This window comes from Microchirus variegatus, assembly GCF_963457635.1.
Source record: "Microchirus variegatus genome assembly, chromosome: 11".
Lineage (NCBI taxonomy): Eukaryota > Metazoa > Chordata > Actinopteri > Pleuronectiformes > Soleidae > Microchirus > Microchirus variegatus.
The window spans coordinates 6,751,640-6,779,207 of record NC_139812.1 but is presented as its reverse complement, the minus strand read 5'-3'; the positions used below and the strand labels follow the sequence as shown (position 1 = coordinate 6,779,207).

The 27,568-nt window shown below is 40.7% G+C and overlaps 1 protein-coding gene across 1 annotated transcript; it reads right to left on the bottom strand.

The window, feature by feature from the left end:
• Positions 1-239: 239 nt before the first annotated feature.
• kcnk18 (potassium channel, subfamily K, member 18) lies at positions 240-17,837 on the bottom strand (the record flags this gene model as incomplete). The annotated part of the gene is made up of 3 exons (XM_083898009.1): positions 240-1,063; positions 17,286-17,432; positions 17,609-17,837. The coding sequence occupies 3 exons, from the start codon at positions 17,835-17,837 to the stop codon at positions 240-242; spliced, it is 1,200 nt and encodes a 399-aa protein (XP_083754135.1).
• Positions 17,838-27,568: the final 9,731 nt, after the last annotated feature.

Here is a 27,568-nt window from a genome sequence, read left to right as displayed (position 1 = left end):
TCTATGTGCATATGCAGAGTTTGTAGTTGCCGTCTTTTTTTGAATGTCATCTTCCTTCACTGGGCAAAAGCGTTTGGCACATGCACATTTTTGACTTTGCTCATGCTTCTAACCAAACAACTTTGACAAAGAAATTCCTTCAGTGGACAAGTTCCCATGGGCTTCTCTTTTGTTTCGGAGCCAGGACTGTGAGCCTACAACTCATGGAGAGATTTCTCTAGATGACTAAGTCATCCTCTTCATTTCTGAATATCTGCACATGCTCCAAAGCTGATGAACTTGATGAACTGGCGGTAGCAAGTTACAATTCGTGTCTGGCTCAGCTTAAAAGCCATGGACATGATGGCCATGCCCGCAATGATAAAGAGCGACGTGAGCATGAAGAACTTGGGATGATTGGGTACAATGTCGCCAAAACCTATAGTAGTGAGTGTGATAAAGCAGAAGTAGAAGGGGTCAAATCCCTCGAATTTAGTTTCCCATAGCGGCAGGATCAAACCAACAAAGAAAATGTAGGCGAACACGATGAAAAGAATTAGGACAAATGGTACATCCAGCATGTCCATTCCATCTCCTAACCCTGAGAAGTCCCATATGACATATCCTTTGGGCGGGGGTGGTAGTCTGTTTAGCTCTGGGCAGGAGAAGGCCCTGAGCAGAGGGCCCTTTCTGAGTAAATTCTCCCGAGCAAGAATCTTCTCAAAGATCTCTTTGTTGTTTTCAAGCTGGATGGACTTGTGGCGGATGTCTGCCTGGCTGTGCAGGACCTGCCGAAGGTCAAGGGGTTCAGAAATCACAACGTCATGGCTGAAAAAAACGGTGCCATCCTCCATAGCCCAGTTTCTCCTCTCTTCCGCCTTCTTACGAGCCTTCCATGGTGACCCCATGCAGGTGCAGAGGCGTTTGAAGAGGGCGTGGATGTGGATGTAGGCTCTGGACATGAGCATGGCAAGAAAGTCTCCTACATCAAGAATGACCAGAAGCATGAGAGGGATGCCCACCATGGCATACAAGACGCACACCACCTTACCTGTCAGGGTAACTGGATAGATCTCTCCATATCCTGCAACAATAACAGAGAAAATAGACCCATCAGTGATGCCATGCATAGGCAATTTTAGGGTATTTCAGGTTTTTGACCAAAAGGTTCACAAAATAAAATACAAACCAGCTCAAGAGTATGCTTTCTTAAGAATGTTTGCTGCTTTACATGTGGTGTGTGATAGTCTGTTTTGTTAGTCTACACCATTGGTTCTCAAAGTGCGGCCCGCAGAAACATTTCTGGCGGCCCGCAATAAATTACAGTTGATAGTTTTAATCCAAAAGGTACTAAGCTTGTTAAATGTTTACTGGACATTTCTGGATACAGACCAAATAGTCTAAACAAAAATACTGGGTATTTAACTGGTTTCTATATGGTGAATTTTAGTGTATTATTGGGTTATAAGCTGGTAATAAGCAGGTAGCTACAGCCCCCAATTACTAGCTATTTACCCAGTAAATATATGGTAACAGAAATGTGTTACTTGGTATTAACCTGTAATTAGAAGATAAGAACAATGGCCATAATACTGGGTGATTACCCAGTAAATTATAAAGCGTTATTATATTAATGCTTAAATTACATTATATTAACGCTTATATTACTTAACACTAAACTGTAGAACTGCAATCCGGTCATTAAAATTATTACAAATGGGATTTCTTTCTGGGTTTTTTTTCCTTTTTTTTTCTTTGGCGGCCCTCAGTCCAATGTTGGGTTCCTAAATTGGCCCTTGGGTATCAACACTTTGAGAACCCCTGGTCTACACATAATGTAAAGTAGATCAATTGTGTATGTTTCAGCTGGTTCAGTTCACTATCACATAAGCAAACCCAAACTAGCATTGTCAGCCTGGATGCCACAAAACCGCCAACAGCAATGAGTCAGCGGTTTTGCAGCACTTTGGGGTGATGATGCTTGGCTAAATGTTGGCCAGTTTGCCTGCAGAAAAAGGGAGAGTTGAGACCTGCCAGGCTCTCCTCCTATTTCTCCCGTCTCCTCACTTTCAGATGTGGATGGGAATACTGAGGCTGTTGCCGTTAAGCTTCCAGTGAAAGGTGTGGATAGAGTTCACACCAGTTATCAACCACTCCAGAGTTCACTTGCGAGGTCCTCAACTACCTCTTTCAAGAGGACCAGAGTCTGGTTGTTTGGAGACCTCTGATGTGGATTTTTAATCTCTGTGTGGCACTAACACACCCAGGAAACCAGGCACATACCAATGCATGAACATTCTAATGGCATTGCTCTATTTCTATGTGCAAGTTCATTGCATGAAATGAATTTATGTGCAAAAGACATCACAGAGAACAGAGTGGCTCTAACCACTAACAACCTCTAATATGCTTTTGTGGTGAGGTAAACGGTGTTCTACTGAGAGTGCCCTCTCTACACTGAGTTATGGGCTTCCTGTTGCTGCTAATCCATTATCCATTAGCTTCTCTTAACCACTTCTCATGTGTATAAAAGAAAGAGACTTACTAATGCATCTTCTCCAAAGTGTTCTTCAACATCAGAGTGTGTCAAGATACAAAGGCAAGCGATGGGTAATTGTATTATTTTATTATATAAAACTATTAGTAAAAATTAATGAGTGAAAGAACATGGGAACAACCAGTACTTGCACGTATTTAACTATTGGATGTAAAGACACAGAACAAATTGAACACTTATTGAGACACTATTGAGACATGCTTGCCTTCACCTCTGACCCAGCACAGCACAGAAGTGCTCCGTCAGCTGTGATCCTCCACCGTTTAAGAGATACAAAATATTCCAAAGTGATTTTGTCAGGTCAACGAATCCGGTGACACCTGTTATACAAGGTGAATACACCATATACAAAAAGGAACAAATAATTTTTAAATCCCATGGCTATTACTTCTGATTACTTTCTCCAATTGACTGTTAATATTTGATGCTAATGCAAAAGCTTAATAATAAAACCACTAGCCTAACATACTCTGGAAATCACATAACTGCAGTATAAATATGAGTCTGTAGTCATGCTAATGGATTTTAGCACTTGAGCACAGCTGTGCTGATTCCTCAGTCAAAGTGTAGTGGTAGACCAACTGCAAACTGACTGTCACACTGACCCTGCTATCCTACTGTCACCCTGCCTCCGTGCACAATCTGAATGCTATCTAATTCATTTAACTAGTTCCTCTGTGGGGGAAGTCATGGGTCAATCAGTCATCTTTTAACATTTGATCCTTGGCTCCTCAAGTCTACATGCCATTGTGTCCCTGAGCATAAGAGCTCCAAGTTGCACCTGGTGGCTGTGCCAGCAGTGTGTGAATGATGTCTAATAGAAAATAGCATACAGCACATGGATGCTGCATACAAATATACAGCATTCATGAATGAACGTGTGAATGAGTAAATGGCACTGTTTCAGACTGAGTTTGGTTCTTATGAGTCCATAAAAAGATGTTTGGCAGCTTATGAAGTGTGTAGTGATGGTTTCTACAGCAGCAGCAGAACAAGCTGTCGATGCAGCTCCTCTTCCTGCTCGCAGCTCGGAGCATGAAAAGGTGTTAAGAGGAGGTGAGACCTGCTACTGACGTCGCTAGTAAGCATTTTCAGATCCACTTCAGAGAGCTCAGGAAAGCAATAAAACCCTGTGTTCTCAGCAGTGGCTGAACTGTTTGTATATGAAACGTTAGGGCTTCATAAAAGAGGTAATGGTGCAGATACACACCAAAAAACAGTGTTAATTGGAGCTTCCGATCCATGTCACCTTTAAGGAAGACCCTTTGTAAACTATATTTCTCAGCAGTCTTACCTACTGCAGCTTTAATCCCACCTCCAATCTCATCAATAGATGTTTAGCCTTTTTCAGACACAACACAAATGTGTTGTAAATCATCTCTAGTCAGCATGCAGGTCTCCATTAGACCCAGGAATGTTAAATCTGCCCTGCTTATTCCTAACGGTTTCTGGTCGACTGACGACACGTACAAATTGACTTCTAGAAATGTTCACATAGCTTAGATACAAACACAGATACTGTTTTGTCTCAGCTGTGGAGGGAATGTATGTGTGCTATAATGTATATGTAACTCAGTCAACATTAGTCATTTTCACATACAAACACTGTGTAACGTACAGAGATTTGGATCTGAATATAATCTAGAGTAAAGGCAGTAGACACTGTTTAAGTGAGATGCATTCACAACAGCAGGAGAAATTCCAGGGCAGGACCCAGGCACTCACCCATTCACTCACACAGGTTTCCATGACTTCAGAGGACATTACATTGACTAACATTCATTTCCTGGAGACTTACTCTAACCTTAGTCATAACTACTACTGGCCTAATCCAAAAAAATGCAGTGCCTATCAAATCGCTATAGACTTTACTGGTCTTAGAATTAGTTGTATCTGTACACACACCAATTTGTGATACTGAATTTGACAACAACTACCCCACATGTGTTGTGGGTAGCCTCGTGATATTTTTCCCCCCGGCTCTGCTAGTTTACATGCCGACATGTCCTTGGGCAAGACCCTAAACCCCAAGTTGCAACTGTGTGATAGGAAAATGTGCTGCTCATGCACTGTATGAATGTGTGAGTGAATGGGTGTGAATGGCTGAATGGAACAACTGTAGTGTAAAAGCATTTTGAGTGGTCATAGAGATCATACAGACCATTTACCATTTATCTCTCATATCATGATTTACATTGTATAAGAAGGATGAGTGACTGATCAATAACACCAAATAAAATCCTGCCTAAATCCATCCACATCATAGTGTTCATTAAGTGTAAGTGAAAGAGGCTTCACTTTCAGTATTACACAGTCAGATGTGAAAAGAATTTGAGTCTATTTTTATGATAAACACAGAACATGTCAGTCAGTAGCTCCACAGAGAGGAACATACAGTGACCATGAGCCTGTCAGGCCTTCATTATTGCAGCCATATGAAAACAGCTGAGCTGCTTTCTGAGAGCCATCATGAGTCACACACTTACACACACTCAGGCCACATAAGGAAGAAAGGCATCCTCAGACCATTAGTCAGTGACTAATGAGTTATTAATGCAGTAGTTATTTGTGTTGAAGGTTCAGATCAAATTATCAACAAGGCCTGGGGCAAAAAATCACTTCTTACTTCTATCATGGATAATTACTCTACTTCTTTCAACTTCTTTCTTTAGGGGTTGTGTTGTGCCACAGCACATCATCTGCCTCCATCTTGTCCTCCCATTGTGTCCTCTTCTGTTCCACTAACCAGTCCTCATGTCCTCCTTCACATCCATGAACCTTCTCTGTGGACTTCCTCTTTTCCTCCTGCTCTGCAGCTCCATCTCCAACATCCTTTGTCCAATATAATCACTGTCCCTGCTCTGCATGTGACCAAACTTTCTAATTCTGTCCTTCCTGGCCACTCCCAACAAAAATCTTTAGCTCCGCCTCCTGTCTTTTAGACCATACATCATAGCAGGACTCACGCGTCTCTTGTAGATCTTCTCTTTAACTTTTGCTGCTCTCCTTCTGTCACACATCAGCCCTGACACTTGTCTCCACCTCCACTGTCCAAACATGAGGGAATTGTGATGCTGAGAGCATCACTTCAAAAGTGAGCATCACTTCACTTTTCTTCTCACTTCAATTAAGAGGCTCAATATAGATACATACCCTTTATTATTTCATATCTCTAAACATTTGTCTTAAATTGTTCTATTAATTTCAATCTTTTAATTACCATTAGTATTGGTTGTTACTTTTGTTTGTTTCTTGCCTGTCATTAATTTGGTCTGTAAAAGCACTTTGTAAACTAAAAGGTGCTATATAAATATTATATAATACAAATTGTTGTTATTGTTGCTGTTGTTGTTGCTGCTGTGTTTAGACACTACATGTGAATGACCCTTCGGAGTTAAATACATGTTAATTAGTGTTAATTCCCAAACCTACAGTTGAAACATTCTGATACAGTATGTAAACTCTTTTTCTCACTCTAACAAAATAAAAAAAATATCATATCATTACCTATTGATTCATTGACTTCACCACCAACTAGGCATTAAACAGACATCAATTGCGAGCCATCAACAACACACTTGTTTTCCAAAACAGCCAAGTTTAGGAAAATAAGTTAACAGCATAAAAAACAAAACAAGATGCATATCCTGAATTACAGCAACAACTGTAGAGAATCGTCTGCATATTCTGAAATAGTTCCTGCATTTGACAGTCAGGAAACCGCTCCTCTCACCAACTCACCATCACCATTGACCCAAACATTGGCCTCCTGTAAACATTTTACCCACAGAGAAAAACATTTACTGAAAGTTAAGCTGTCTGGTTTGGTTCAGTACGGTACGTTACCAAAATAACCCCAAACGTTCTATTCTTTGGCCCCCTTCCCTTGGGGTAGCAGAATGGTACGGTACAGTCAGGGTGGAGCTAGACCGACTCCACCCACAACTGATTGGGCGACAGAAAGACACCACGACTCTGCCACCAGTGTTTCTTACTCCACTTGTATGAGTCTATTCTCATACAATACTGAGCAGAAAAAAAGACATTGTTGTTGTAGTCCAGTGTCGTGCCACCAGTAAGATGTCCTACTTTGCATTCATCAGGCACAGCCCACACCGCGCCCTCCTGATGGAAACACAGCATTACTGTTAGCTATCCTCGTTGAGAATCACCATTAAGGTCTACAATGCTGCTGTATGTGTCTCACTTTGCGCCGCAGCTGCTGCTATTTCTTTCACCACGCAAGATAGGAAGGTAAAAGACAGATTACAATGCAACATATATAAACTGAAGTTCATGTGTCCCAACTGATACTAATCTGAGGACCAACGAACACAAGAAATGTGGGGTCGAGCTGTGAGGAGGAGTCTTCTTATCTCATCACCAGAGGGCAGTCTTTTTTATTTAAACCTCCTCTGCAATGGGCTGTAAATCTTTTTTTTCCCCCAGACTCATGTTTTCCAGTTTGGACCCGTGACTCATGTCTTTAGGATTATTTAGCACATGCAGTAGATTTAAAGTTCTTAAAAAGTGATGCCAACAGTGTTTAAAGTGCGTTGCTACACATTGTGTTAATGTCTGCATTCCATCAGTGTCAGAGCTGGAATGCTGCACAGAGGAGGCAGCAGCATCAGAAAACAACGGAAAACAACACGTGGTGCATCACGTTTGTAGAGTTCTATTGTTTTTTTGTTTTTTTGTTGTTTTTTTTTCTAAAAAGTGCACCTTAGGATTTGGGTTGCTTCTTTTTCCACTAAATTTAGCCAAGTGAACCCAAATTCTGAGCTCTCGAGTAAATGTCACAGAAAATGCAATTCTCTGATTCTCAGCCATTCTCAGTTCACAATAAACATAACATGAATATAATCAGTGACTGTATCTCCAGATGCTGACTTTTACTTTGGTATTGATAAAAAAGGGCCTGGTACCAATTTTGGTGGCTCTCTGTACCAATCCTTATGCCATGTTCACACCAACGTTCATTCACAACGTGAGATAACTGCATGTCTGTTTAACAGCCCATTGGCCCCAGCCCGAACCTTTGGCCAGCTGGTCCAAGCTCAAGCCACCAGCGACTTCAACTTATTCGCTGACCATTTGCCAAAATCCCTCCTTATTTTAGCAACTTGTCTTGTAGATGATGTGTCTGATGTGTGGCAGAAATGTAATGAGTAAAAGCTAATATTAAGTATGAACCATTTATAATAATTGGCTAATTATTATTAATCTATAAGAAAATGCAAGTCAACATTTTCCTAAGGAGTTAATGGTCTCAAACACTAGTTTCTTATCTTTGATATACTGTAACACACATTTTGTAAATTATATCAGAGGAAAATTGTACATCTATATGTGCTTAGTAAGTAACTTCTATGATAAATAAATATAATTGAATCACAAATAGAATGTGTGATTGTAATGTATTTACAGGACAACAGTAAAAGTGAATTAAATCAAGATCATTGTTTAAATATAATACAATAACAAAACAAGATTTCCTGGTGCTTTGTGTCTATCACTGAACAAGCTTCTGTGTTGGACACGTTTACTTATTTATATTAAACAGATCAAGAACAACGTCAAGAGATGTCAATAAGAAAAACAATGTTAACCAACTTTGTTGTTGTTGTTTTGAAACTCATTATTATTTAATTCTCATATTATTATGATGAAAGTATGACTAATTAAAATATTCGGACCGAATGAAATAATTTGCCGAGCTACCTGTCTGTCACCTGTCGCGCGCCTCGCCGATCGATGTCACAGTTTACGAGTCACGCGCATCTCTGACAGAGCAGTGTTGCCAATGTGGCGACTTTTTGTGGTGTTTGGAGACTCTCGCATTCAGTTACTGAGCTCAACAAGCAGTGTGTTGCCGGATCACCTCCCAAAGCACAGTAACATCCACAGTCCCAGCCTACAGTCAGAGACTGTAGAGGGACAACCTCACAACTCTGTGACCAGGCTGATAATGAATCGCACATGCGCGTTCCGTTCCGACCTGGAGGGTGGGACTTTGAGGGAGGTGGAGTCGTTCATGTTCAAATTTTTACTAAGTGCTGTGAGACATGCAAGAATAAGTATAGCTTTAAGGAGTTCCCAGAAGAACTAGTGATGGGATCGGCAGTTCAGTTGAGTATACTGAATCACTTGAATCCGTTCATTAAAATGATTTGTTCAAAATATTCGTTCACCGAATCGTTCAGTGCTTAGCAGGAGCCCAGTGCCCTGCTACGTGACTCACCTCCTCCCTGAGTGCAGTTTGTTCGCACCGCGGGCTCTCAGAGTGAGTGACATCGCGGACGAGATTCATGTCCTCATTCACAGTTCTCTGTGTGTCAGTTCGTTCGCGAGATTCATGTCCTCAGCCACAGTTCACCAGCTCTCTGTGTGTCAGTTCACAGCAGCACGGCAGACACAGTTCTTCTTACTAGTCACTCCCTCCCCGCTCGGTTCACGTTGGCTGGCATCGTTTGCCGTAAATTCACAAGTGAGTGACGGCGTCAGCGAACGACTTCACGAGTGATTCACAGAATGTGGCAGTTCCACTCCCGGCCGTCACGCTCACTAAGAAAGGAACGAATCAGTTCATGAAGTGATCCCAGTCAGTTCGTTCACTCAAATGATTCGTACTTTCGAACGAATCACTCCTGACCGACATAACACTAAGAAGAACCCAGAGACATTATTGTTTTTCCTTCACTGTTCTTTTTTAGTCTGTGAGTAAAATATATACAAGTGCATCTCAATAATTTTGAATATTGTGGAAAAGTTCATTTATTTCAGTAATTCATCTCAAATAGTGAAATTTGTGAAAAAAGTGTATTATATACATTCAATACACACAGACTGAAGTAGTTTAAGTCTTTGATTCTTTCAATTGTGATTATTTTGTTTCACATTTAACAAGAATCCAAAATTCAGTATCTCAAAAAATTTGAAGATGGTGAAAAAGTTCACTATTGTAACTTTATGGTGTCACATGACAATCAGCTAATCAACTCAAAACACCTGCAAAGGTTTGCTGAACCTTTAAAATGGTCTCTCAGTTTGATTCACAAGGCTACACAATCATGGGGAAGACTCATCTGACAGTTGTCCAGAAGACAATCATTCACACCCTTCACAAGGAGGATAAGCCACAAAAAAATCATCGCCAAAGAAGCTGGCTGTTCACAGAGTGCTGTATCCAAGCATGTTAACAGAAAGTTGATTGGAAGGAAAAAGTGTGGAAGACAAAGATGCACAACCAACCGAGAGAACCGCAGCCTGTGATGGTTTGGGGTGCAATGTCATCTGCTGGTTTTGGTCCACTGTGTTTTTTGAAAACCAATGTCACTGCACCTGTTTACCAAGACATTTTAGAGCACTTCATGCTGCCTTCTGCTGACAAGCTTTTTGAAGATACTGATTTCATTTTCCAGCAGGATTTGGCACCTGCCCACACTGCAAGATGCACCAAAGGTTGGTTCAGTGACCATGGTGCTGGTGTGCTTGACTGGCCAGCAAACACACCAGACCTAAATTGTCCAGGTGATTGTAGACACCAGTGTGATTGATAGCCCAGTAGGACATCTGTGAGTTTCTAGTTTCAAGATTGGTCTCTGCATTGGTCAAGTTACTACTCATCCAGTTATAATATAATATGTTATGTCTTTCCTGCTCCTCCATTGACACACATACAAGTAGCACACATCAAGTTAGCCCGCTTGTAAAAGAAATAAACAAATGAAATAATTAGACTTTGAAAACACAGTGTGTGAACCAGGGGGGTTATAACCAGTGTTGGGGGTAACAAGTTACAAAGTAACGGATTACAGTAACGATATTACTTTTTTAGGTAACAAAGTAAAGTAAACACTAAAAATATCGGTAACTACACTACTTTACTTGACTATAGTAACATGCTTTTCTGCGTTACCCATGCCGTGTTTGCCTGTGTAAAGTTCTGCTCCATTTAAGTGATGTGTGTGCATGCATGTTGCTTGTGTGTGTGCTTGCCTGGTCACTGTTGTCATGGAGATCGATTTCAGTGACGTAGCTGCTAGTGCGAAGGAGGGAAATGGAGATGGATATGGAGACGCCGGAGAACAGACTTTTAGCCAGCAGGGCGTCCGGGCGAAAATAATATAAAATAAAATAAAATAAAATTAGACGCCCTACTTTTAGGCAGGATGTCCTAAAGATGCCCTATTTTTTTCCTCCCGTTTCCCCCGGTAACCACCAAAACGATGTTGTGATGCAAAAAAACTGCGGCCAGCACGCACCTGTCTACCACTTAGAGTCTGTCCAAGATCAGATTGGAACACCAATAAAATGCTGGAAAGTCTCTTTGTGCAAAAGAGAAACTTGGCCGCAAACAACGCAGATTATAAACTCCCTGCGACAGAACTCTCTTCTCTTTCTCTTTGAGCAGTTAACTAAAGAGATCACCTCATCCGATGCATCTTTTATTCCCTTGATTACAGCGCTAAAGGTCTTCTACACAAAGATTGAGACCACGGAGTTAAAACAATGAAAAGTGCGCTCTTGAGAATCTGTCAACAAGTTTTACTAAGATCTACTCGGATCCCCTGTATTTCATCGCGACTGTAATCGATCCTCGTCATAAGGATCATTATGTATGTGTCATATATGGATGTGTGGATATAAATGCACATAGAGAAATGATCCAGTCTGCGTTGGATCATATAATTTTACATGCTATTATGTATACATTATACAATAAACACAATGTGGGCAGGCTAAGTGATGTCTGTCCATATATCTACACGGTAAATTAAGAAATGGGAAAGTAAAGTAATAAGTAGTGAAGTAACTTTTCTAATCCAGTAACTAGTAAAGTAATCTCATTACAATTTACAGAAGTAACCAGTAATAATTTTACTAGTAACTACCCCAACACTGATTATAACGGAGTATTTGACTCTTTCTCTTTTATCTTTATAACTAGTCAAATTGTTTAAGCACAGCAAATTACTAGCTCAGATACGTATGTACTTACGTATTATGATCATATGACAATGCTAATAATGGAATTTACAGGAAGCACTTTGTTGTTCTCTTAAGCACATATTGATCAGTTTCAGATATCATTAATGATTTCTTGTTAAAATGAAATAAAATAAACTGGCTCCCCTGTCTTCCAATCAAGGGGTTCTTGGTTTGATCTGCGTTTGCCAGGAAAGCACAATTATAGTTCAACACATTTCAGGATTGACAGTTCACTAAGTGTCCTGTGGGTAATGATAACACTCAGCTCATGTAGATAGGCAAAGCGTCACATGGTCACATGATATGACCGTTCTCGAGCAGGTCGCATGCTCTAGGCGCACACGTCAAACTCAAGCCCTGTGGGCCTCATCTGGCCTGAAATACAATTATATCAAAATCATTTTATGTCTATTTTAATGGCACGGTGGGAAATAGCACTCTCACCATTCATACTACAAATCCCATAATGCACTGGTCTAGATTTGTGAGCAACAACTCCTCCTCTCCCTCTTCTCTAATGACACACTCAGTGGTAAGCACTTATACATTAGTGTTCGTATGCATTATTTTCCTTCAATCATACCAGTTTGTTCATATGTGAAATATTCTCGTTTGGCTTGAAGGTAATGTTAATACAAATGTTGTGGTCTGGCTGTTTAAATGCATATTTCTGATTTTACTGTTCAACAAACGTTAGCCCTGTTTGGCCCATGACTTGGACCATGTTTTAAATGTTGTTTGTTTAACACCGCTGCTCCAGGACCACATACCGAAGAGTCACAAACAAACAAAAAATAATTCAAGCTATCGTCATAGGAGCACAGTCTCTTACTTCTGAGAACAACCTGCGTACCGGCTATGTATATACACACAGTGGAATACTTAGTGCATACTGACCAAGCCGCAATATAATATGTATCAAGCATTTTTACGCCCTGCCATGTCAATACATGAGGTGAGCACTGCAGTCATTAGTAGCAAGTGCACCAAACCACATGAAACACAGACCACAGCAGAAGGGACTTCAGAAAATGTGAAAGTGAGTGATGGTCGCAGTGTGCATCACTGTGCTTGTTTTTAAAGCCTTGACGACTGCTGTGCATTTGATGGCAATCGCATCTTAGTTACTTTATACCAACTTTATAATGTGTAAGCAACCCAAAAAAAAAAGACTTGCATGGCTTGTAACAATGCATTTTGTAATGATCTGCCACACTATGTAATAAACTTCTTGAATGCATTATGTAATAAATTTTGCCACATTATGTAATAAGTTATTACATATTGCGGTTGTTACTATATAATGTGTGTTGGGATTTTTTTTTTTGGGTGCAATTGGTGCATTATGTAATAACCAACAGAAATTGACATTAAAACAGCAAAATAATGTGTATTTTACTCAAAATTAATACTTAAGAGGACAGTATGTCAAACTATTGCTCAACAATCCACCTTTTAACTTCAGTTGTGTTCATTTAAATACCAAAGGAGTTCCTTTCAATTCATAATGACATTTGCACAGTCAGATTAGTCGTGAGATCAAGTTTGGAGGTAAGTGCTTCTGATAGTTAACCAAATTATATAATTGTTAACTAAATCTCTGTCTTTGCTCAACCAACAGTAGAGAAAAGACGTACAGCACCAAACAATTAAACATGGGTTGTGCACAGCAGCATCAGGTAGTCAAGCCTATTCAATAAATGTCATGACAACCCCCTCCATATACTGGTAGTTTGGCTATATGAGTGTGAAATGTGGGCCATGGCCTGTTTTAGGTGAAGAACACTGTTCAAATCCACTTTATTCTGCAGTTCCAATGTGTGATCAGTGTGTTAGGCTGTATGTTGCAGTTTGGATTGTTTTCTGTTTAGTTTATTTTATTTTATGTTTTAATGTCAATTTCTGTTGGTTATTACATAATGCAGCAAATTGTTACATTTTGCTAAAAATGAAAATTGCAACACCCACATTATGTAGTAGCAACCACAATATGTAATAACTTATTACATAATTCGGCAACATTTATTACATATTGCGTTCAAGAAGTTTTTTACATAATCCGGGAGATTATTACAAAATGTGGCTGTTATTACATAATGGCGTGCAAATGTATTACATTAGTACATAATGCGGTGTTATTACATAATGTGTTGTTACATGGCTGATAAATACAATGATTAATCCCTAACAGTTGTGTGACAACACTTAGTTGCCTTTTACGACTCAGAGCCTCCCTGTCACTATGTGTTTATCTTCACAGCGAGATTAAGAGCATGAAACCAGTGGTCTGAGCTTCATCAAATATTGAACAGCTGTTTTATTAAAGCAGAGCTATGCAGGATTTGTGCCCTAATTCAGACCTGCCAACCCTGAAAAATGTTTGAGTAGCAATTTACCAGGGATTTCTTGTTTATGTTATTGTTCTTACATATGGAGGCAGTGCATCGAGCGCACGCTTTGTATATCTACATGAGCTGAGCACCCCAAAAATGATCCCATTTTTATGGCCTTTTGGGTTGTCATTTTGGCTGATATATAATGAATATGTATGTTTCACATGCTTACTAATCACTTTCCTACTCACTTATGTGTCAGATATTCAACATACAAATAGACAATGAAGAAAAGGCAGATCTTCAGAGCTGAAGCAGCAGGTGTATCAGGGCAGAGTAGGTCTTCTCCTGAGGCTGCTGTTGCCTACATGACAGCCGTCAGCCACATGGGTGACCACACTCGCGGTCGTGGACACAGTTTACAACAAACTCCAGCCATTTGATCAGATCACGGGCAGACTGCAGCGGCTCTTCACAGAATGGGAGTGGGATGACGCTGAATTCAATACAACTCGGAAACACAGCTCAACCCGTGAATTGAAATCGAAGTGGAATTCAAAGGCCCAGAGAGAACCCTAACCCTAACCTTGTTTCATTAACAAGATTTCTATCAGGAGGCAGTTCAGCTTGACAAATAAAACTCCTTTTGAGTTGTGATGGTAACTATAGGTTAAATAAGATTATCTTACACACTTTGAAGGGAAGAGTAAGGTGAAGGACATTCAGCTGCAACATGTAACTTAGTATTATAAACACTGTACCTTTAAATCATGATCCCCACAGGACAAAGCTCACTAATGTTTGCCAGCATTCAAATTGATGTGGAAATACTTTTGGACGTGGATAATCCTCTAACTTTGAAAGGTCATATAAGCAATGTCAGACCAAAACAAAATCTGTGTTGTGTGGACTCATCTTGTGTTGATTGTCCTGTGATCCCGGTCCCTTCTTAGTGTAGTGTGTGCTGTAGTGACAGCATGTCTCTAAATGAGCCATTATTATCTTTTGCTGTGTACCATGATGGAATTTCCATCGTGTTATGGTACATTCTAGTACAGTGCAGTACGGTCTGGAATGGTAGTTGGAAATGGTAATGCTAATGAAAAGTTTTGATGTGATAACTACAAACGATGACATTGAACTCAACACAACAGACGACAGCACAACAGACAACAACACAACAGACAACAACACAACAGACAACAACACAACAGAATCCAACACAACAGAATCCAACACAACAGACAACAATAACACAGAAATCAACACAACAGAACCCAAAACAACAGACAACACAACAAGCTCAACACAACAGAACACAACAGACAACAACATAACTCAACACAAGAGAACAAAACGCAACATACATCAACACAGAACTCAACACAACAGACAATAACACAACAGAACTCAGCACAACAGATGACAACACAATAGAACTCAGTACAACAGACAACAACACAAAACTCAACACAACAGACAACAACACAGCAGAACTCAGCACAACAGAACCCAACACAACAGACAACACATAACTCAGCACAACATAACCCAACAGACAACAGACAACAACACAACAGAACCCAACACAACAACACAAGAGAACTCACAACAGACAACAACACAGAACTCAACACAGCATACCTCAACACAACAGACAACAGCAGAACTCAACACAACAGACAACAACAGAACTCAAGACAACAGACAACAACAACACATAACTCAACACAACAGAACCCAACACAACAGACAACAACACAACAGAATCCAACACAACAGAATCCAACACAACAGACAACAATAACACAGAAATCAACCCAACAGAACCCAAAACAACAGACAACACAACAAGCTCAACACAACAGAACACAACAGACAACAACATAACTCAACACAAGAGAACAAAACGCAACATACATCAACACAGAACTCAACACAACAGACAATAACACAACAGAACTCAGCACAACAGATGACAACACAATAGAACTCAGTACAACAGACAACAACACAAAACTCAACACAACAGACAACAACACAGCAGAACTCAGCACAACAGAACCCAACACAACAGACAACACATAACTCAGCACAACATAACCCAACAGACAACAGACAACAACACAACAGAACCCAACACAACAACACAAGAGAACTCACAACAGACAACAACACAGAACTCAACACAGCATACCTCAACACAACAGACAACAACAGAACTCAACACAACAGACAACAACAGAACTCAACACAACAGACAACAACAACACATAACTCAACACAACAGAACCCAACACAACAGACAACATCAACAACACAGAACTCAACACAACAGACAACATCAACAACACAGAACTCAACACAACAGAACCCAACACAACAGACAACACAAAATACAACACAACAGAACTCACAACAAACAGCACAGAACTCAACCCAACACAACATACACCACAGACAACAACCACAAACAACAACACAAAAGACAACAGAACAGACAACAACACAGAACTCAACACGACTGACAACAACACACACCTCAACACAACAGAACTCAACACAACAGAACTCAACAGACAACAACACAACTCAACACAATGAACAGGCAACACAACAGACACCAACACAATGGATGACATCCAGCAGCTCTTCTTTTCCTGCTCAGTTTGTGTCCGTTTGCCTCAACAAGACAAAGCCAAGCTTTGTCTGAGAATAGACTGCAGCCGTTTGCCATCTTGCCTTTAGTACAACTAGACTTCTACTCATGACATACACAGTCTTCAGGACATGAATGCTGAGATGTCAGAGTGAAAAGCTCTTGAAAAACAGTGGAGCATATTCATATACAAGGACTAGAAGAGACCACAGAGACGGTGGATGATCTCATTCTCTGCTCAAGATATTAGCACTATCAAATATTTACACAATTATTTTTTTTATTTCCAGACAAAGCAAATATTGCATATCTGACCTTTAATCTGGGGTTATATTATGTTAATGTGGCTTTGCCAGCAGAGTATGTGGCTGAGCTGGCTCCAGGCATAGGCCATATAGGTGGTCACATAGCACGCCATCTACTGGAGGGGCAATGGACGACTACAAATAAATATGTGTGCGTGCGTGCGTGTGAATAAAAATCCACCACTGGATTACTTAACTTAACAATATAATAAAATACAGTAAAAAAAAAATAGTTGAGACAAAAAATAAAAAATGCAGCAATTAAATACAGAATGAGTTACTACACACTTTGTTACATATTTGAATGTTACAGATATGTATGTAGAGCCCCTCACACGCTCACACTATGTAAAGTATGTATATGTGCATTCATCACTTCATCATGTATTTAGTTTTGTATAAAACGATGCCGCACCTGTTTCCTGCTAATCCAGTGTGGCAATCTATCACTAACTTACCAACTGTGGTGAAAACTGTGCAGCAGAAGAACATGGAGCCAAAGAAATCCCATCTGTCAGGTCTCTGGAGCCAAATAGACTTGAATTTGGATTGCATCTTATTCTCCACCTGTTCAATGATGTCCTGCTGCGTGGAGGAAGCGTTACCTGACAATAAAGAGCACATTTAATGATAACGATCATGCGTATTTGCATTACGCGCTGCAGCACCGCAGTGCGAACGCCCTTGTCCGAATGAATCTAAAGTAGTGGCATAATGTGTGATGACTTGGTAAATAATGAGTGAATGAATAAGTTTGGTTGGTCTTTTGTTTTGTTTTTACCGGTGATGTTCTGGACGGTGGTGACAATCTGACCCAGGAACTTGTGGAACTCATCCCGGGTCGTGGACACTCTCCCACCCTCGATGTACTGGAACAGAAGCGCGCCGAGCGCAGCGTACGCGACCAGGGACAGACACAGCAGAAGGTGAGGGAAGAGCCTCCAGAAGCGCGCTGTGCATTTTCTGGCCTCTGCTTTAGCGCTTATTCCTTTCTTCACTGCCACAGACATCCTTCTCTTCTCTTCTCTTCTCTTCTCTTCTCTTCTCTTCAGCTTGGCTCTAAAAGCTCCAGCAGTGCGCGAGGCTGCTGCTGTTTGTGTATCTGTGTGCGTAAGAGAGAGGGAGGGAGAGAGAGAGGCAGCAACATATCATCCACACTCTCACAAACAGTGGGATGAGGCCTCTGGAGAGACGCTTTATTGACTGAGTAGCTTGTTACTCTGCTCTCTGTCTTGTTGAGGAGCTTTACATTGGTTTTGACAGCCTCTACATTTACGTCAACTCAGACATCAGACCAGGATTTCTGTGATGTTTGGACAATGAAACTATAATCAACTACAACAACAACAACAACAATAATAATAATAATAATAATAATAAATAAAATAATACTGATAGACATCAACCATTATTTCTCACATACATTGCATTTCAATAGACCTTCTGCATGAATCCTATGAGTCACAGGACACTTCACCACTCCTGTACAGCGGCAGATCAGGGCCAAACGTGTTATTCCTTAAAGCTCACATAGAGTGGTCCTGTTGCACATGTTAGTTATGGAGGTCTACTTACATACATTAACTTGTTTTTATGGTCAAAAACCTTCTAGTTGCTGTAAACGAGCCGTTAGAAATCCTCTTTTCTGATGCTGTTCCCCAGCTGTGAGATTTGAGACTCAACTCTCACACCCAGAAGACAGAGTCTTGTGATTGGCCAGTACCCGGAAGTGACATAATCAGCATACCCGCTCTCAGAAGCGCAGCTCCCCCCTCTGGAACGGTGGATGCACTGCTCCCCATTATCAAAACATTGTTTTAACAATGTTTAAAAATAGCTTCTTCACGACTCCCAGCCGCAGTCCCTTTTATGACTTTGACCCGGAGTCAGACCCAGAGTCAGAAGACACTGTCGCTTGTGACACACCTCCACAACGGACCTTATTCTTCTTCTGCGGTTCAATGTATGCAACCGGATGTACCCGGACTAGTGCCCGGAGCAGGAGGTTTGTTTAGAACCTTCAGGGCTTCGTAAACAAGGTAATGACGCAGATACACACTAAAAAACAGGGTTTATTGGAACTTCCGGTCTACCAAATGTTTTCCGATTCAAACGTCTTTTTTCCAGTTGAATTTATTTATTTTTGTTCAGTATAAAGTCTTGTTTTTTCTTCTTTCAGGTATTTTTTGCAGGTCCAGACTTTTGTCCTTGATCTACCATGGGGCGTGGTCTCAATTGTGAGAGGCATGGAATCATGAGGGACAGTGAAGGTGAGGACCTTCCTCTGTTGTGCTGTGGTAAAGAAGCCTGACCATACCATTTTACTCTGGTACCTCAAGGAAAGGGTGCCAAAAAAATGGAAAGGCAAAGGCTTGTTAAACCAAACCAAACCAAACCAAACCATTCCACTCAATGGAAAATGGTTAAATCAGCTTTGAGTGGTCATGAAGACCAGAGAAGCAGACCATTCACTATTTGGCTCTGTGAAGGTCTGTTTTTGACATAGATGTCAACATTTGTAGGTCTGTGAAGGTATGAGTGGACCCTTTAGAGCTTCGCACGTCACATGACTCAGTTTGCTCACTGCACCAGTGCTCAGGCAAGATATCACAGAACCTAACAAACTAAATATATCTGATCCTTACAAACCCCCCGGGTGCTTTTCACGAGTATGGAAACAGCCGGAGGGGAGATTATTCCAGACCTGCAGCATCTTCCACTTTCTGATAATCTTCCCCTCATTCTACTCCAGAGAGCACTTACACATCACAATAAAAGCATGTAGAATAGACCACATGTTTAATCTGTGATGAAGTTGAAGTTGGCATCTAGATTCACAGCGTCCCAAGACTTTACATACAGGCACTTTTACATCAGTAAGAAGTGTACAAGTTCTCCCTTAAAGCTCCCATGGAGTGGTCCTATCGCACATGTGAGTTATGGAGGTCAACTTAGATACATTAACTTGTTTTTATGGTCAAAAACCTCCTAGTTGCTGCAAACGAGCTGATCGAAATCTCTCCTCACTGAAGTTCTCGTCAGCCATGCTGTTTCAGACTGAAATCTCACCCCCAGAAGACAGACTTTGTTGTGAGAGCTTTCTCAACTGTCTTGTGATTGGCCAGGTACCTGAAAGTGAGGTAATTCACACGTCAGCTTTCAGAAGCGCAGCTCCCCCCTCTGGAACGGTGGATGCACTTCTACTCATTTGCAAAACATTGTTTTAACAATGTTTAAAAATGGCCCTGCTGCAGTTCCTTTTACGCCTGTGTCAGACACAGAGTCAGAAGACTCGCTCGTGAAACACCTCCACAACGGACATTCTTCTTCTGCGGTTTAATGTACGCAACCGTATGTGACCGGACGAGTGCCCAGAGCAGGAGGATCTGCTGTTCAGGAGAAGTGATCCTTGTGTAACGATTCCAGGCTTTTTCAGCCAAGAATACAATAAAACCCATTCTCAGCAGTGGCTGAACTGTTTGTTTTGAAACTTTAGGGCTTCATAAACGAGGCAATGGCGCAGATACACACCAAGAAACAGCATTCATTGGAACTTCCAGTCTATGGGAGCTTTAAGTTTCCCCTTCACTGCTGACCAGCAAGCTGCAAATCTGGATACAAACTTCAGCGACAGGATTAACAACAGTACCTGATATGAAGTGATCACTCTATAAGAGGAATCTGTGGCCTACAAGTTACCATCAGTCCTTCTTCTACGCTCACTTTGAGTGTAGCAGTTATCATCGTCTGCTGTCATCAGAATCAAATCGTACAACATTTATCCGCCAGCTTCACTTTTTACAAAAGCAGCCTGTAAAGAAACCTTAACCCATATACATCAAAGGGCCTTAAGATAACATCAAAGGTCCATGATACCATGCTACCATACTATGTACAGCAACCTTAGATAATGTACAATGTGGTTTAGTAATTAATGGATTTTGGCATTTTACTCCCGCCCTCATAGATAACTTTGTTGATAGTACAGCAGCCTCACTGCATACTACATTAGATTCTATTGCCCCCCTGAAAAAGAAACTGGTGAATCAGATAAGACGAGAACCATGTTTAAACTCTAATACTCGCACACTTAGGCTGAATCCCAATTCCACCCCTATGACTGTCGTAATTAAAATACTGAAAATACATTTGTGCGAGTCTTTAACGGCCAGCTTTCAAACTTGACAGGTGACGCGGCGAAAGCTGGGAAATTCCTCAAAGCCCTCCGTTTCAAGTGTGGTCCTGAGGAAGCTTAATTTCGAGGGGTACGTAGCCCTACGGCTTGGCCCTACCCCTTAACCCTTATGAGAAATGAGACAGCCCTACCCCTCACATGAACGCGCAAAAACAAGGGGTAGGGGGAAGGGGGAGGGCTAAGGGGTGGTATTGGGATTCAGCCTTAAACAGGCTTTACTTAGATTAGAAAGAAAATGGTGTTAGCGCTTGTAATGGGAAAAGCATTTATACATAACAAAACATTATAACATGTCAGTTATACAGCTTAAACAAATCATGCATCTTATAAGAAACCTGATCTTCTTGAAATTCATGCTTTTGTCAGTCTTAGAACTGGTTCATATACATTTTTTTCCCCTACCAAGACAGAAATGCCTGGTGGACTGAAACCTGTCTGCACTTCTCCCCCTAACGACAACAAACTCTCATTTAGGCACTCGAGACAAAGGCTAAAGTGAGGTTTTTGAGAAAATTATTAAACATGAAAAGTGAAAGTGAGATGTGCATAAAAGACACTTCATGAAATATGGCCTATGTGAACTGTAAGGAGAACTCTGTGAATTGTGCTCATCTACTGAAGTGTGACAGGTGCACATATCGTAGCAACATAGTGGAGTTGATAGGAGCTGAGAAACTTTATCAAAACAACCCCATTATAACCAAGAAAATATAATCTTTTAAAATGTGTATCAGGTGTGCAACAGTCAGGTCCATAAATATTGACACAATGCACTTCTTTTTGGCTCTTTACACCACTACAATGGATATGAAATGAAATGAACAAGATGTGCTTTAACTGCACACTTTAGCTTTAATTTGAGTGTATTTATATCCAGATCAGGTGAACGGTGAAGGAGTTTCAACACTTTTAATGGGATCAAAAGTAATGGGTCAATTGACTGAAAAGATATTTCATGGACAGGTGTGGGCTATTCCCTCATTATGTCATCTTCAATGAAGCAGGTAAAAGTTCTGGAGTTGATTCCAGGAGTGACATTTGCATTTGGAATCTGTTGCTGTTAACTTTCAATATGAGATCCAAGGTCAGTGAAGCAAGCCATCATTAGGCTGGAAAATCAAAACAAACCCATCAGAGAAATAGCAAAAACATTATGTGTGGCCAAATCAACTGTTTGTAACATTCTTAAAAAGAACGAATGCACCGGTGAGCTCAGAAACACCAAAAGACCACTTAAAACCACTGTGGTGGACGACAGAAGAATTCTTTCCTTGGTGAAGAAAAACCCCTTCACAACAGTTGGCCAGATCAGAAACACTCTCCAGGAGGTAGGTGTATGTGTTTCAAAGTCAACAATCAAAAGAAGACTTCACCAGAGTGAATACAGAGGGTTTACCACAAGATGGAAACCATTGGTGAGCCTCAAAAACAGCCAGACAATATTAAAATTGGCCAAATAACCTAAAAAAGCTATTACAATTCTGGAAGAACATCCTCTGGACAGATGAGACCAAGATCAACTTGTACCACAGTGATGGGAAGAGAAGATTGTGTAGAAGGAAAGGAACTGTTCATGATCCACAACATACTACCTCATCAGTGAAGCATGGTGGTGGTAGTGTCATGGTGTGGGCATGTATGGCTGCCAATGGAACTGGTTCCCTTGTATTTATTGATGATGTAACTGCTGAAAAAGGCAGCAGGATGAATTCTGAAGTGTTTCCAGCAATATTATCTGCTCATATTCAGCCAAATGCTTCAGAACTCATTGGACGGCGCTTCACAGTCCAGATGGACAATGACCCAAAGCATACTGCAAAAGCAACCAAAGAGTTTTTAAGGCAAATAAGTGGAATGTTATGCAATGGCCTAGTCAATCACCTGACCTGAATCTGATTGAGCATGTATTTCACTTGCTGAAGACCAAACTGAAGGGAAAATGGACCAGGAACTGAAGCCCGTTGCAGAAGAGGCCTGACAGAGCATCACCAGGGCTGAAACCCAGCGTCTGGTGATATTCAGCGTCCATGCCTTCCAGACCTTAGGTTGTAATTGACTGCAAAGGATTTGCAACCACGTATTGAACAATGAAAGTTTGATTTATGATTGTTGAGTTGGTCCCATTACTTTTGGTACCCTAAAAAGTGGGAGTAAGGAGTAAGCACTATCTTTTCAAAACAAATGGCCTTGCTGCCTGAAGCACCAGGAGCGACAGGTGGTGCAGTATTTCTATATTTAGATGTCTAAATCAGATGTCTAATGGCCGGTTGTGGGTCAGAGTCAGTGAACAACTGGGGTCTCTCAGTAAATACCCTGAGAATAAACATTCCAATGCATAATGTTTGGGATGCTATTCCTTTAACTTAGCCTTAATTAGGTTGTGGGTAAGGTTACCCACTTCACTGTGAAGCACAATGATCATATAGCCATCTGTATAAACCCCGGTAAATGTCTTGTTGTGAAAAATGTATTTTCAACCACACCACTGTGCCCCGAGAGATCGTCCGGTGTGCTGTGGGAAATCTATCCAATTTCACTTAATAGGTCCACAAAAATATTATGTAGTCACCGTCTGCACAGAATTGTTCAGTGCCGGAGCCAGAAATGCAGTGACTGGTAGAGTAATACTCCTCCATATCAGTGGGTGGCAGTAGGGAGAGTAGCAGTCTACTGCAGTAACGTGTACTGTATTTGGCTGTAATGTAAAAAGATTGAAAATCACTGGTGTATAGTTGAGCTCATGTAGACTTTATTGCGTGAGCCTTTTGATAAAATTGTAGTATGTAACTTTTAAATATGAACAAACACAATGCTGATTCAGCCTGTCATCTCCACATGTCTCTCTGTTTACCAAAATAGCTGTGTTTAAATCTTGCTTTTCTCATTGAAATTCCCACACGCCACGCAGGAGGAGTCAGGTTAAAATCAGGTTTTTTCCTTCCTCAAAAACAAACATATATCAGTTGCTCTGTGATAGACTGTACTCTAAGCAGACCAGGCATGAGAGGACTGCAGCTAATACCAAACTCTGCTACCAACACTACATTTCACTAATCCTGAGAGCTGTGCAGACACTGTCCTCTTTCACAATCATTGCATTAAAGGGGTAGTTCAGTGTTTTGATGATACAGTCATAATAGGGGTGAGAATCACAGGGTACCTCACGATAAACAATAACAATATCAAGATACAGCAATTCTCTGATATATTGCAAGACCATCATATAGCAATACATCACAATATCTGTCTAACAAGAAAAGAAAAGTGTAGAATTTCTCTATTATTCACAACATAGAGAACAAAGGTCATAAAGTCTATGTGTTGAACGTGGATAGAGCATCTCTTAACGCAGCTTTCTCCACAATTATCCCTTTGTAAACTCCCTCTTCTTCAGCCAGGTAACTTCTGCACAAGATTCCCTCATTCATTTGAGCAGCGCCACCATGAGGAGACATAAAGTAGTGATGCATAGATGGATAATAAATAAAGAGTCTGTAGGTTTTCAAATGATTTTGAACGAGTTGGCTCAAATTGATTCTTGAGTGTAATTTTGTGGAAGTTATATTGCTTGTGGAAAAGTAATATCAGGTAAACAATGAACAATTATTTTAATTTAAGTAAATAGTCAGAGTGCTTTGGCGCATCCTACTGGTGATACATGATTACAGTGCACCTGAAAACTGACATTTACATACTGTAAAAATGTAACTAAACTTAAGCCCTCAAAACTCTTACCAACTAACACTGCTGTAGAAAAAACATGACAATCGACAATTTGAAGCACCAATTTTAGTCAAATTCAGTAGCCTTAAAGACATTTATGACCCTGTACGTTACTATGGTACAGATACAAAAACAATTGTCCACACAATAATTACATTTTGACCATTTATGTGCATGAACACAAAGTTCATACAAGTGGTGAACTGGGAAAATATACATACAACATATAACATGCACAGGGGTAATGCAAATAACTAAACCAAAGAATATATATATTTTTTTTTAAATTTTAAAAGATGTGCGTCTATAGCTGTACTGATGGGGTGAACGTTTCTTCTTTTTTATTTAATTCACTTTGTATCAAGCAAGAACAATATTTTTATAGTAATCATTATTATTATTATTGTTTTTGCTATTATTATTATTATTATAATACATTTTATTTTAAGTGCCTTTTCAGCACACAAGGACACTGTGCAAAACAAACAACAATGAAAAAACAGAAACGGGATGACGGTAAGAATGATGATGGTAAGAAAGATGGACTGTAGAGTAGGCTAATTTGAACAGGTGGGTTCTGAGTCTGGTTTTGAAGAGGGGAAGAGAGCCAGAGTTGCAAATGTCTCGTGGGAGTGAATTCAGAGATAAGGAGAAGAGTGGCTGAAAGCTCTGCTCCCCATGGTGCTGAGGCAGGCGGAGGGTACAGTGAGGTGGGTGGAGGAGGAGGATCTGAGGGAGCAGAGGAGGTGGCGATGTGGAGAATGTCGGAGAGATACGGAAGGGCAAGGTTGTGGATGGCCTTGAAAGCATACAGGAGGGTTGATTCTAAAATGAATGGAGATGTTATAGGATGGAGGTGGTGTGGTCGAATGAGAGGGTTCTGGTGATGATACGGGCAGGGAGGGATTTGTGAGGGAGGCCAGAGAGGAGAGACTTACAGTAGTCGATGCGGGAGGTGACGAGGCTGTGGCTAGGCTGATGTTAGCTCGCTCATATGCTCTGACTCAAACACACCAGAGTGACAACAGAATCTATGGGCATCAGACGGTAGTTGAGTGCAATTGCATAGTCCATTTGTCCTTACAACACTTTAAAAGTTAACGGTGAGTAGTGGCAGCAACTCGCACCAGCACCCACTCAGACTGGGCTCCAACCCAGGGAACCCGGGTCTTCGTGCTACAAAGGTCAGAGTGCTAACCACTACACCAACCGTGGGCCCAATAATTATAATAATAATAATAATAATAATATGCTTGGTCCCTAAAAATAATAATTACCTAATAACTGTGCATTGGTCCAAAAGCATGAAAATAATTAACAATAACGTAAATTTGGTGAACTGTCCAGGGCGTGACCCCACCCATCGGCCTATGTCAGCTGAGATTGGCACAGCACCCTTTGTGACCCTCATGTGGAGGATAAAAGCAGTAGAAGATGGATAGATGAGGCATATGATGGCAAATACTTGTGTGACATCAGTGTAATACTGTTAGGGCCTGGTAATTGCTGTTTGCAGCTCTATTTATTATTATTATACATTGGCATCTATCATTTCTGATATAGAGCTGACATTTTGCTTGGATAGTTTGAGTGTGTACTGTACCTTGGCACGCCAGGTCTCAGTTTAGTGCACTGATGACCATAATTGGCAGAGGCAAACATACAGCGCAGCAGTGGTCCAGTGAATGTTGTTTACTATGTATAAAATGCGACCCTTGAACTTATGTCTGCTCACCATCAGTCAGATAAACATTTTGGCTAGCATTCACGTTAAAATAAACACCCAAAAGAGAGTCACGGTGCTCTGGCCTCCACTTATCACATGATTTAACACTGACACCATACCAACGCAACCAATCAGAGGAGCAACGCAGCCACATCAGCCATGAGACAAAGCTTTTAAAGGCAAAGCAAGTCATCTGTGTTTGTGTTAGTGGCTTACATTGACACAGACTTGGAGGAAGCTTTACTTATGTCTGCCAAATCATTCTGTGTTTATTACAGGAGCATTTTAAAGGAAAACCCCACATATCCTGACTGTCATGGACAACATTGAAGTTGATCTGGTGGAAAGGCCAAGTGTCACATGACTCAAAGCGTCATGTCGGCTGGAAAAGCTCCTGAAAAATTTGCGATACCAATACCTGTTTCAAGCTTTAAGTGTTCACTGCACACTTTAAATCCACCAGAACCTGACAGACTATACAAATATATACATGAATATAAGTATGGAAACAGCTACAGATCAACAGCATTTCCATTTTTAACTTTTTGATAAACTTTCCCTCATTCTTCTCCTGAGAACACTTACACATCACAAGATGTGACATTGACATGTGACATTCATATTCACACCTTCCTTGCTTTGGAACAAGGTAGTCAATGAAAACAAGGCTAAGGTTCTGGATCTTAAGATGGATAGGACATGACTCAGACTTCTTACCAAACAAGATGGATGCAAGATTTAAACAGTGGGCCGATAAAGGGTTAATAAGACATTGCGATCTTTATTAGGTGGGGGGAACGCTGCGACAATTCAAGGACCTTAAAAACAGATTTGGTTTAACCAATCAGGATTTTGATAGATTTTTGCAACTTACCTCGAGCAAATAACAAGGAAGGAAGAATTGCATCAAACCAATTTGGGTATAGTGAAGATATCAAAGATATATATGGTGTTACAAGAGGTAGAAGGGAATGAAATAGGAGGAGAGTCACATTGTGATCCAGACGGAAATGTGTGAAAAAAAATATTTTGCAACAGTAGAAAAGTACAAGTTAGATTTTCTGGGAGCAAGTACATCCTGTTGGAGATCCTGTGGC